This window comes from Botryllus schlosseri, chromosome 3 (assembly GCF_051294905.1).
Source record: "Botryllus schlosseri isolate E-star chromosome 3, Bs_hap1, whole genome shotgun sequence".
NCBI lineage: Eukaryota > Metazoa > Chordata > Ascidiacea > Stolidobranchia > Styelidae > Botryllus > Botryllus schlosseri.
Window position 1 is genome coordinate 12,346,063 of NC_137238.1, and position 12,129 is coordinate 12,358,191.

Sequence of the window (12,129 nt, forward strand, 5' to 3'; positions counted from 1 at the left end):
GGAAATGCTATCCCGGGTAATGATAGCCTGTTTTTCGCAACATAATTATTATCGTTGTTTTGATATTGATGGTGTTTCAACTGCAATGGTCGACTGTTCATTTTACACCAGACCAATATTCTTTAGTTCGATCGCTGATCTACTAGCCCACCTTCGTTGAAGGCTTTTAGACAGTACTAACGCGAATCAAATGGCGTAGAAGAGCCTCGATAAACTTCCACACATTGGTCTGAATTCTAGAGTCAGATTGGAAATCCATACAGTTGAGGCAGCTGTTCAACTACCACTACGCCATCTCACAACATAGAGAGTTGATAATTTGTATAGTCCTACTAAGAAGATGCAGATATTTGAACTCCCGAGAAGAGCTGGTGTCGCTTGTTACCAAGCCATATACCTATTACAAAATCAAATCAATGCTGCCACTTACCTACGCATATCAAATACTCTCCGACTACCCGTCCTTCGTTTCCAGGGCAGACATGACAGTACGTCTTCCCGTCGCTGTCCTGGTAGGTTCCTAGTGGACAGGGCTGACACGGTGCGAATCCAGTCAACGAGACATATCCTGACTTACATAGCTCTGATTGGAAATACAAAATATCCTTTCAAGTATAGCGAGACAGTTATGTATTATGGATATCACAACCCTCGCACACGAACCTCCGCAATCATCAAGCGAGTCAGCTGCTATTCCGATCGTGCCATTTCCAGGAGGGCAATAAGTACAATCTTTAGCCCCCTGTATGTCTGCGAAACTGCCGACTGGACACGCCCTGCAATCCGCCAGGCCGGTTTCAGACGTGTACCCGGGAGCACACAATGCTGTAGGCAAAATTCAAAGGTTAATATTATGAATAAGATCACACCATGAATATACCAGTTAAATCGGACTGACAAAAGAGTATGGCAGTCGATTCTTACCAGTCGCATTTGTTTACAACATCGTATCAATTCAAAGCATCGTAATTTAGCTTTCTTACGTCAAGTTTGTTTGTTTTGGGGTATTCATGGTGTTTGTCGACTACAATGGTCCTTTACACCGGGCCAATTTTCTTTATTTTTATTCCGTAGCTGCCGACTTGTGGCACGGCCCATTTTTAGGCATTTTATAAAACACCGCTTACATGGATGAGATGGCACGTATGAGCCTAGGTAAACCTCCAACCCTTAGGTATGAGTTTGGGAGTCGACCGACTCGCGCCCGCCACACACTGGTAAGTTTTTAAGGTCAAAAAATGTCAAAATTTTGATTTTTGAGATCAAAATATTCCGTTTTTAAGGTAAAAAAGTTGTCCTACTTATGACAATGAACTTTGATTTGATATCAACTGAACCTTTTTTTTTGTTGTTTTACCTTCCAAGTCGTAATGTTTTTTTTGTGAGTCAAGTAATTCTAACTATAATCTAATTTTGAAATGCTAAAAATTATATAGTCATCTTACTCTGGTTGAGAGTGCTCTCGGTGCATGTAGCCTACCGGGATACAATATAACACGAGTCTACAAACGTGGAGGCCCCACGAGGTATTCGAATGTACGGCATATACGAATCCAATATCATAAAATTAATTTGGTCGGTAAAAATGAAATTAACGATCAATGCAGATTCGGGTAACAGAACTAATTTGAAGTTCTCTCATAGCTATAGGCTTTTCTTTTGAATTGCCCGGAACCACAACTCATGATCGAGTGTAAATTTTCCGTATTACATCTAACTCAACCTCAGTAGGTTCAACGACTACTTTCACCATCTCTGGTCATCTCCCCATCCATCACAGTGTTGATTGTAACCGAAATTGCATCAATAATAACTAGGGCACGTTTTTGCAACTTTTGCCACTTTTGCAACTTTTTTTACAGCTTCCAAAATACTCAGAAGTTATGTAGTACACATAGTGTTTCAAGCTAATTGAAAGAATCTTGTGTTGAAACTTTTTGCAAATTATCTCCATTTTATCATGCAACTTTTACAGATTTTTCGATTTTTCACAGAACTTTTTGCAACTTTTTTCGTTTTTTCAAGCCATTTTTTGCATGTTTGTTCGATTTATCATGCAACCAACTTTTTATTGGAAATATTTGGCACTATATGCAAATAGATCACTTGATAATTTCACTGTCGTTCAAATTTGAGGTTCTATCTGATTTGACGTACCTTGGGGCTAGACCGCCGAAAATTGTATTTTCTATGGGTCAATTTTGTCATGGTATGAGTTGAGTTTTGCTATAGTGCCTTGGATACAGATCGACTCGAGTATCTCACGCCCTAATGATATCAAAGAACTTGTCCAAAATGCAAATGTTTCTTGCCACTTTTGCGTAAAATAAATGGAACTTTTTACCTCAATTCTGGTAAAAAAATAAATGCAACTTTCCACGGATTTGACTGCAACAAAAACTTGCCCTAATAATAACTATTTACAATATTATAAAATTCCAAACCTATCATACAAGCACCCGACATACCTAGACATTCTTCCACACCTCTGGCGTGAGGGTCAACGTTGGAAGTGCCAGATGGACAGGGCTGGCAGCTGAGTTGCGCTTCCAAATCTTGATAATAGCCAACGGGACAGCTCTCGCATTTCCCAGATAGCACGTTGTAGAATGTACCGACAGGACAGTTAACTGTATAAATGCATATACATTATTCCCATGAATAGGTATGAATAGCGCATAGATTCTTAGACATAAAGGCACAACGAAGTATTGCAATTGATTTACCATTGAAGGTCCCATTCAAACTGGATGCAACTCTGTTTGCAACATAGTTTGCAGTACCATAGTTGTAGTGTGAATCCCGCACAAATATTTATATCGAAACATTTCAATTCAACAAAGAATATACATAACCACATGAAAATAGAATCATTCAAATTTTTTGTCGAGTATAAACATTGTACTGACAACAGCGGCTCTATTAGCTCAGCACAGTAAATGCATAGGTCGCAAATAAGTGTATTTACCAAATTTCCACCTCATAGGGTAGGGTGGAAATCATGACATTGGCACTTTCCAGTACCAAATTTACTTTCACACTCAGTCCAATTGGCGAATCCTAGTTGAATACAACAATTAATATTGTTATATACCCAAGGTTTACGTGAACCACCATGTCACATCCCCTTGACATGATACCCGAAAATAATACATCTCTAGTGGGATAAATCTCCATAAGAATTCACGCTTTTAACGATTAGAATCGGTGTGAAAGCAGAAGTATGTACCATATCTTGCCGTTTACCTCATTTGCACCGGAATATAGGATATTCCTACACTATGGGAGACCAAATTAAAAACGAATCATTTCACTTCAAAATTTAGGGCATCTGTTTGCAAAGATTCAAAATATAACTCAAATGCAATATGGCAATTGCGGAGATCAAAACAATAAGACTCACCACAGAAGGCGCGATCCTTGTACATCGTTCCTACCGGACAAATAAGCTCATCTTCGCTACTAGAGTACGAGTCGCCATCAAGTGTTAGATCAGGCGCGTCCGTAGCATTGACCCACTCGCCATCTACGAAACTGAAATAGAGTTGAAAAAGAATAGCTATTAAACCTCATTGGCGATACCGATTTTTTAAGCAACGATTGTGAGTGCCACCTCTAAAAGCTTCAGGTAATATATTATGAATATATTGTTCAAATGTAATATGAGGTTCTGTTCTCCTTAGAGTCTCTGAATGAAATTAGTTGCCAGTACTCGATGCCCTTCTACCGAATTCCAAATGGCTGACATGAGAACTGGTGTATCCAGGGACCGAGAGAAACGCCGTTGCTTTCTCCGAATTGGGGATATGTCCGAGATCATATGTGGTAACTGCGTCACAGACTGGGTGGTGCTTTGTCGACATGTCAGTATATCTAAATATTACACCTTAGCCGAATTTTTTGCTGCGCCCCTCTTTAATTTTCATTCTGTCTACTCTTATACACATGGGTGCCGTGGTTCACAGAGCTGGTCACAGTAATCAGCGTTACCACTCAAATGAGTACAAGTACCGCGCTAAATTTCTACTCAATTACACGTAGACGGGTCAATTTCCAAGACATGTCAAAAGTACCTCAGGTCAAAGCACAAAATGATTTCATTTCCAATTTATGATCAACAATTTCAGCATTTCAATACACCACAAAATTGCGACTTAATGACAAGATAGGAAGGTGTCGAAACAACTTGGAGTAGTCTTTGAAATCGGACACCCACCTGGCCAAAGCGATGTAAAAAGTAGGCATGCTCAGTTGCACGCTGAATGAAAAGATGCCAATAAAAAATGGCAGTCGGCAAAAAGAGATGGCATGTGTCCGAAGGCGAGATCAATATGTCAGGTCGTGGTCCGGTAAACTTACGGGCTAACTAGTATTGATCCAGTACAAATTGTTTGTATTTCGACTTGTTTGTGGACATGCTCGACTGCTGTCGGATAGCAGGCGAGATACTGTTCCACGCCGCAGGTCCGGCATCTTTGATGGAGCGATTATCTTTTACATCGATCATGTGGTAGTTGGACGACGTGGACGCGCGTGTGTTGTACTTATGCACTTCTGATACAGATGTACAGAAGTCATTGAAAATTTCGGAGTAGTGGCCACAGTGGAACTGGTACATAAACTTGACAATTTCTAATCCCCGCATATCTTTTATGTTTAGGACACCGGTCTCAAAGTACTACAGTAACCAGTTCAAAAGGTAGATTTGGTATATCATTTTCATACTGTTTGCAGCCGATCTAAGGTGATTATCAGTTTCTAAAATACAAGATGTATGTTCAGGACAAACACAAAATGACTAATGACATTACAAACAGTACATGGTAAAAATAGTAGAAGAGTAAACTCATAACCATAATACATTATACGTAATACATATACCAAATGCCGAATTCACCAAGTGTCCTATCCCAATTCACGCTAAAAAATACCGGAAATAATCAGCAAAACATTCATTGATACTAATGAATTGATTGATATTAATGTACATTGATATAATGTATCGCATTCCTAATAATAAAAATTGTTATATTTGTTATACCAATTTCATCCAGTATCGAATTCAACATTCCTAATTCACAGGCATGGCAACCTATAAAATCACTTATTTTGCACCTGGGCTGTTGTAACTGTGAATACATACTACAAATCAGCATTGGCAGGTGCAATGGTGCTCTATTCGGACTAATGTACGTACACTGTACCAATAGGATGACCAGTCACGTCTTTCCACCGACTAACGCCATAATTTGTGCCCAGTACACACCTGTGACTCCTGACAAACAACTCTTCTATTTCGACATTCCGAATGAATTCCACCATTCTCGTGTGTCGACTTCTATCCCGAGCGTCGTTTGTGCCTTCCAGTGGAACTTCAGCTACATAAATGGAATGTTCCGAATCAAATCGTTTTATGTTCACTTCGGTTCACGACATTTGACATACTACATACACTGCACTGTAAACGAAACGTCAAATTTCAAAATAATAACAATGGAGTCGCGTGTAAACTGAAGCACATCCTGGTACGACAATCAAGGAAAAATGAGATTAAATGAAGCAACTAGACGAATACCCATGCAATTGGGTTATGTTTGCTTGTACGATCCCTCAAAGCCGCAGGAAGTATGTATGGGAATTGGACAGCATACCGCAGCCATTCATATGTCCACATCTGCTTGGATGTAAAGCTACAATTACGTACACCCGATGAAGTGGTGAAAAAGATTGAAAATGTATCTATGTCCTGTCCACCTTTTCACGCTTACATTGTGGACAGACAAACTTGAATATTGTAGAGGCCTTGGTGATATCGCGCATTGGCGCAAAGCAAGTTGGCGGGACTTAGTGGTACAAAATTGACTTTTTTCGTGCCCATATTAGTCAATGGAAATTAGTCGGCGAAATACACAAACACAACATGACATGATGTCATACGCCTGGTGGCGTAAATTTGCGAGAAAAAACATGATAGTGCTTATAGGCATGTCTTTCAGCGACAGTTCAAAGTTAGCTGTATCATATACTCCATGAAAACTAAAATTTCAACGCGTAGCATGCAAATCGTGTAGCAAGAAATATGTTTCAACGAATGAGCCAATTGATTAGGTATGTTTGGCATTTGGGGAATCAGATGCCAAACATGCCCAAATTAAAAAAATTTAAATGTCAAAGTTAGTTTCTATGAGATTCTTTACTAAAAAACGTCATAAGGAATTACAAGGAGCGTAAAGAAATAGTGTAGGGTACGAGGACGAGTCATAAGGGGTCCATGAAAAACCAAAAAAAATCCTGAGCCCAAGCCCGAGAGCACGAGTAATTGAATCGTGTATTTAAAGCTAATCTGTGACTTGCTCAATCCAACGATTACGATGCAGATTATCCTTGTGCAAAATAGTATAGGATTTGCGGTAGTAATCAGCAGATTTTGGAGTACTTAAACGACAGCTCTAGTAAGTGGAATTAGCACACATTTTGTTCGTGTTTATTTGTGGCACTGAATGGATATTGCGCGTTCAGTGGTTTCTGTTTGATTAGAAGGATCAAAATGAAACGTTTTAAATGATTAATTATAGTCTGCAAGTACTGATTTATGACGATGCCGAAAATTCGTAGATGAAAATCCGAAAATGCAAAAATCAAGCAGTTTTGGACATTTTTGGCGCAAGACAAAACAGCAAATAGCTTCTTGTTGGTCAAAAGAGAGAGGTAGTAGTATTTCGTACCTCCAATTGTCAAATGAACTTGTACTTTATCCTGCGTAGCTGTGTTTCCGCCCTCGAAATCGAGTATTTCGTCGGGAATGATGTCACCAATTATGTCCTGCGCAACTTCCTGTATCGCATTGGCGACGCCCGGGTAATCTGGGACTCTTTCCGCCCCATCGAAGGTGTAACCCACGTCCGCATCTAACGTGTCTGGGAGTGGGGGAATGGGCTCATCCCCGACCGGATTGGCACTGAAATGGAGCGAAATACGTATACCATCACGGGTTGAGATGGGCCAGTCTGAAACCTATCCCATTGGAATGAAACATTATATCGACACTAAAACAGACGAGGTTAAAGTATCCAAGGAAGATACTCAATAGAAGTACAAGTTACGCCGATTGATGTGATTATTTGTCCCTTTGATCCCATATCATCTGATTTTACAACTGTGGTTCCAAACCCATGAATTCACTTAGCCAAGTCTCGGGGGATCGCCGAAGGTCAAGAGACACACTTATCTCATGCATATGATTCGTGATGCCACGTCTATCTTGCCCATCATTAGCTACAAGCTATTTGTCTCGATCAGTAATCGAATTGTTACTACTGTGGTTCTGCAATGCTGATTCTATTCTCAACCAGTGTTGGGTTCAAGTCACTACCTTCGAATCACAAGTCATCTCGGGTCATTCCACGTTTTGACTCGAGTCGTGTCAAGTCACTCGATATTTGGAGGTGACCCGAGTTAGCCTAAATCAAGTCAAGTCACGAGTCAGGTCACAATTCAAGTCAAATTGAATTTTTGAAGCACGAGGCTGATTCAAAGTCATTACATGTTGTCAGCTGTTCGAAATACAGATTGATTCGACATCAAATAATGAAGATAAACTTTAAAATACACGCAAAAAGGCGTTGTATCGGTCATGTTGCAGTCTGTTATCATCAGACAAAATAAAGGATCGAATACGTATGCTCGAGTAGTTGAAAAAAATGATATGATATGATGTAATACAATGAATGCACTACCCATCTACACGCCCGTGATATACAATTAACTACTTCAGCCTGCTCCTGTTGAAGAGTAATATAAACGCATTAACTATCTTCGTTAGATTTAAATCATACAAGAGGGTTCGTTCAGGTGATAACTGAGCAGTCTACAGAGAAGAGATACATTGCCATTAGATTAATAATTTAGTATACAACTAGAGAGAGAGAGAGAGAGAGATATATGATATTCTTTCTCGCCTGCACCATCGAGATGCTTTGGCGACGGAGTTGCGATACGGCCCCATGAGGTCATCTAGTCTGCGCCCCCGTTTTTTTTTCTCCTCCATGCTATCCGTGATTGCTGAGCGCCTAGCAGGATAGCTGCGGATACCATTTTTCGAGTCTTTGGTATGACCCGGCCGGGGATCGAACCCACGACCTACCGCTCGAGAAGCCGGACGCATAACCATTACACTATCTCGCTCGGTTGGAGCGGTTCTCAACCTTTTTTTAGACACGCCTTCTCTACGATAGTGAAAAATTTCGCGCCCCCCTTATCGTCATATCACAGAATCCAACCGGGATGCTAGCAACCCCAACAGATTGTTTGATGGCATGGAGGGTTATGACCAGGCCGTGTTATTTTTGGCATATGCCAAAACTGCCAAAAATAACTTATTTTTGGCATTTTTCGATTTTTATTTTTGGCAGTTTTGGCATCGTCCTCTAAATAGATAGTTTCAGCCTCGAATTAGTCACAAAAACGCTTTATTTGGGCTAGTTTGTCAAAAGACACCACAACATGTGCAGCATCCACGTATAATCAGTGCCAACAAACAGTAAGAAGAAGAAAAAACCTATCGATTTCATAGGTTAATAAGATAAAACGAAACCACAAAATGTGCAGTATCCATCGGAATCGGTGCCAATAAGCAAAAAAAAGGAAAGAAAAGCCAAACAAACACGCTCAGCAGCTGATTGTTACAACTGTTGAATAGACTTAAATCGTTTGCACTGTTACAGTGCTTCCAGACTCAGGTCAGCTAAGTTTCTCCTAAATTCATTTCTCGCCCAGCGAATCTGGGAAATATCGGCTTCAACAGTAGTCGTTGAGGGAAAGAATGTTGCCAGTCATCCACAAAAGGTTTTCATAGCTTCAAAATCTTTGGAGGGCCGATCCGGCTTCCGACCCGACCCGGCTATCATCTCTCCTTCAGTCTACCGATATATTTTGAGAGGACTTTTGTCACTTCAGGTGGCTTTAATATTACCAACTCGCATGGAAGAGTCCTGGGAAGGTTAGCTTGTTTAAGAACATTGACGCAACAAGACTGTCTGGCAAAACGAGACTATGCAGTTCATAAATAGCGAGACAGTTTGTTGCGTCACAATGTTCAACTCGATCACAATGCAAAAATCGTGGTTGATTTTGGGGGTTCCAGTTCCATGAGCAGAATATAATTTATATTTTAATAATCAGTACTGCGGCAGCTTCTCATTGCTACCCGTTTTATCAAATTTAGCGCTCGACAAGCCGGTCAAAAATGGTCGTAAAATTGCCTCTGGACAAATGGAAAGTATGACGTAAACCAAATGCAGTCAGCCGTCCAATCTCGCTGTGCCCACATTCACCCCTAATGGGTGGGCTGGACCCAGATTAAGAAACCTGCCTTTCAAAAACGCTCTTCTCGCTTGTAACGCGGTCCTGTTAACACAACACCATGAACGAAATACACTATTTGGCAGGCCGTGTTATTTTTGGCATATGCCAAAAATTGCCTATTTTTGGCATTTTCAAATTTTTATTTCTGGCAGTTTTGGCATCTGGCTCCTGAAATGCCAAAAATAACACGGCCTGGTTATGACTGTTGATGAGAGAATTACAAAATATGAAATTCGGTCAATATATAGAGAAACACGCGTGAATTGGAGATAAATCGCGCAGAGTGCGAAAAAAATTTCAGTTGACCTCTTCTTCGCGCCCCCCTTTAGATGCTTTCACCCCGCCACCCCCCACCCCCCAAGGGGGGCGCGCCCCCAGGTTGAGAACCACTCAACTAGAACGAAAGCGTTAGATGAAAGCTATGATCGTTTAGTTTGCGAGTAATTCACTGGTGATGTAACAATGGAGGATCAGTAAAACGTACAATAATTTGATGATTGGCACGTCACACTGGCGTTTCGCGAGCAATCGGAACATAAGATACAGCGATCAAGTCGGCCCTGATTACTTGATGACTTGAAATTGACCCGTAAATTTTGGTCCGAGTCACTAGTCAATTCACATTTCTCAAAGGCCGAGTCAAGCCAAGTCGAGTCATTTTGGCTAGGTGACTCGAGTAAAGTCAAGTCATACGTAAATGTTGACTCGGGTCAGCACAACACCGTCTCCAACACTCATCAGCTCATTTGTATTTAAAGGGGCACTGCGCTGTAACAATGATGTAGTCTAAAAGTGAAACGCAGATCAGAAAAAAATTTTGACCGCAGCCATTTTCTTCAGAAAGGCACCGTAATGGAACTGTAGTTAAAGAAATTTTGTATGAGCCCAACTGAGGCGGCTGCGCGTCATCGTTTCTTGATCTGGCGCGAAATTTCTGGCGCGATATCTTCACCGTCGCATTTGCTCGACGCGACCTCCATATTGTAGCTCAATGTAGTATATGGTAAACATTAGCTGCGACACTCAGTTTGCTCCCAAATGATGTAACAGCACGGACTCTCAATGGGACTTGAAACATATGCATAATAACCATACTGTCGAGGCGCTGTTGTACACTACCGGTATTCTGCTGTGCCAATGCCGTCTGATCGGATGTGGAATTAGTATAGATGTATAATTTGGATATTACGAATGCACAATTCACAAAAATTATAAAACAAAAGTGGTGCCGATTGAGCCTCATTATTATTGATGTAAAATGATAGCATTTTTGTGATGCATACGGTGAAGTACTGCGACAATATCCATTGGCCAAGGGCGTATTCGGTGGCTGTGACTTCATTCGGATAATTCCCTGTAGAGCCCAGCTGTTTCTAATATTTATAGGGAATTTGAATGTGTCCTTGAAGATGTTCATTGTTAAATCTTGGCCAGCGTCAGATCATAAGACATTAGCATAGCACAACACAGTAACAGTAGCGTACAACGGAGCCTCGACCAGTATGGTGATTATACAAATATATAAATATGTTGCAAGTGGCATTGAGAGTCCGTGCTGTTGTAGCCTATCATATGGATTGTGGAGTAAAGTGAGTGACACATCCTATGCTTCCGCGTACTACATAAAGAAATGAAGCTGCTGATCAGATTGTGCGCTAAAACAACTGAGGAACTGACGTACGCGGCTGACTTACTCCGCATAAGAAGCGTCGGCGTCGTAGTAAGCTGGTTCTTCGGACCTAAAGGTACAGTGTTTAACCAGATTGTTTGCGTATAGCGCTAAGAGTCCAAGTTACCTTTTTATCCGTTTTCCTTTTACCAACCGCAGTGACCTTTTCCTTCTTTTGCGCTCTGTCGAGAAACGGACACTATAGGCTACTACGCGTAAAAATTAGCTATGGAAACACAACCCACACCACGTTAACAGTCACGCTACAGTCCAAACCCTAAATATTACTGTATGATCGTGTCACTGTCGGATCGAAATGATTTCAATTAGGGAATAAGGCTACGGAAGCGAGTATGTAGATTCGAGTCCAATACCGATAAAACTGAATACAAGTACCTTCACCGATAACCCCGATACATTCGGCCGTTACTAAAAAATATGACATCTACCTTAAGATAAATTTCCAAAACTTTAGAGCATATATTTTAAATGCTTTACAGTCATTGCTATATGACTTCAATTGAAATAAACTAGAACGCTGCATATGTACACCTGCCAACAAGAAGAAATATATCAATATATGCCCAGTGTGGCTGTTCAAAAATTTATTTTTTTCAAATTCTCGCGGATATTTGTTAAAATTGTTAAGTTGGCGGAAAAAAACGTTTACACCAAGTTCAGTGAGTACTGAGTAGATGTGAAGCTATAGTATAGTTTGAAATTTTTGAATGTAGTATAAAAAAAAAATCAAAAAAAATTAAAATTTTCCTGTCTCCCGCATGAAATTGTCAAGTTGTCCAACCGGTGGAAGCGGATCTTGGAGTTGAGTAAATAGTATCTACGGCAGATAATCTAAAAATTATTAATGAAAAACTCAGATAACTCTCCTGCTATGACTTGGGATTGAGTCAAATTCGTTTGCACAGTAATTTTCGACAACTTAACAATTCCGTGGATTATTCAGCAAAATTCGATTTTTTTTAACGAATATAAAATTTCCCAACTCTAATAGCTTCACTTCAACTAGTTGGAATTGAGCCAAATTTAGTGTGCAACGTTTTTCTTTAGCGAACCTAACCATTTTATCAGATGACCGC

The 12,129-nt window shown here is 40.4% G+C and overlaps 1 protein-coding gene across 3 annotated transcripts in view; it reads right to left on the reverse strand.

The window, feature by feature from the left end:
- The window catches only part of LOC145434897 (sushi, von Willebrand factor type A, EGF and pentraxin domain-containing protein 1-like), a 221,150-nt gene that overhangs the window by 120,743 nt on the left and 88,278 nt on the right, over positions 1–12,129 (reverse strand). For all 3 annotated transcript variants that reach the window (XM_080312126.1, XM_080312125.1, XM_080312124.1), the window contains exons 21-28: positions 11,160–11,214; positions 11,058–11,102; positions 6,726–6,958; positions 5,267–5,378; positions 3,404–3,534; positions 2,469–2,630; positions 664–825; positions 431–583 (exon numbers count right to left, since the gene is read on the reverse strand). In XM_080312126.1, coding sequence (XP_080168252.1) covers positions 431–583; positions 664–825; positions 2,469–2,630; positions 3,404–3,534; positions 5,267–5,378; positions 6,726–6,958; positions 11,058–11,102; positions 11,160–11,214 — 1,053 coding nt within the window. The remainder of the gene's footprint in view (positions 1–430; positions 584–663; positions 826–2,468; positions 2,631–3,403; positions 3,535–5,266; positions 5,379–6,725; positions 6,959–11,057; positions 11,103–11,159; positions 11,215–12,129) is intronic.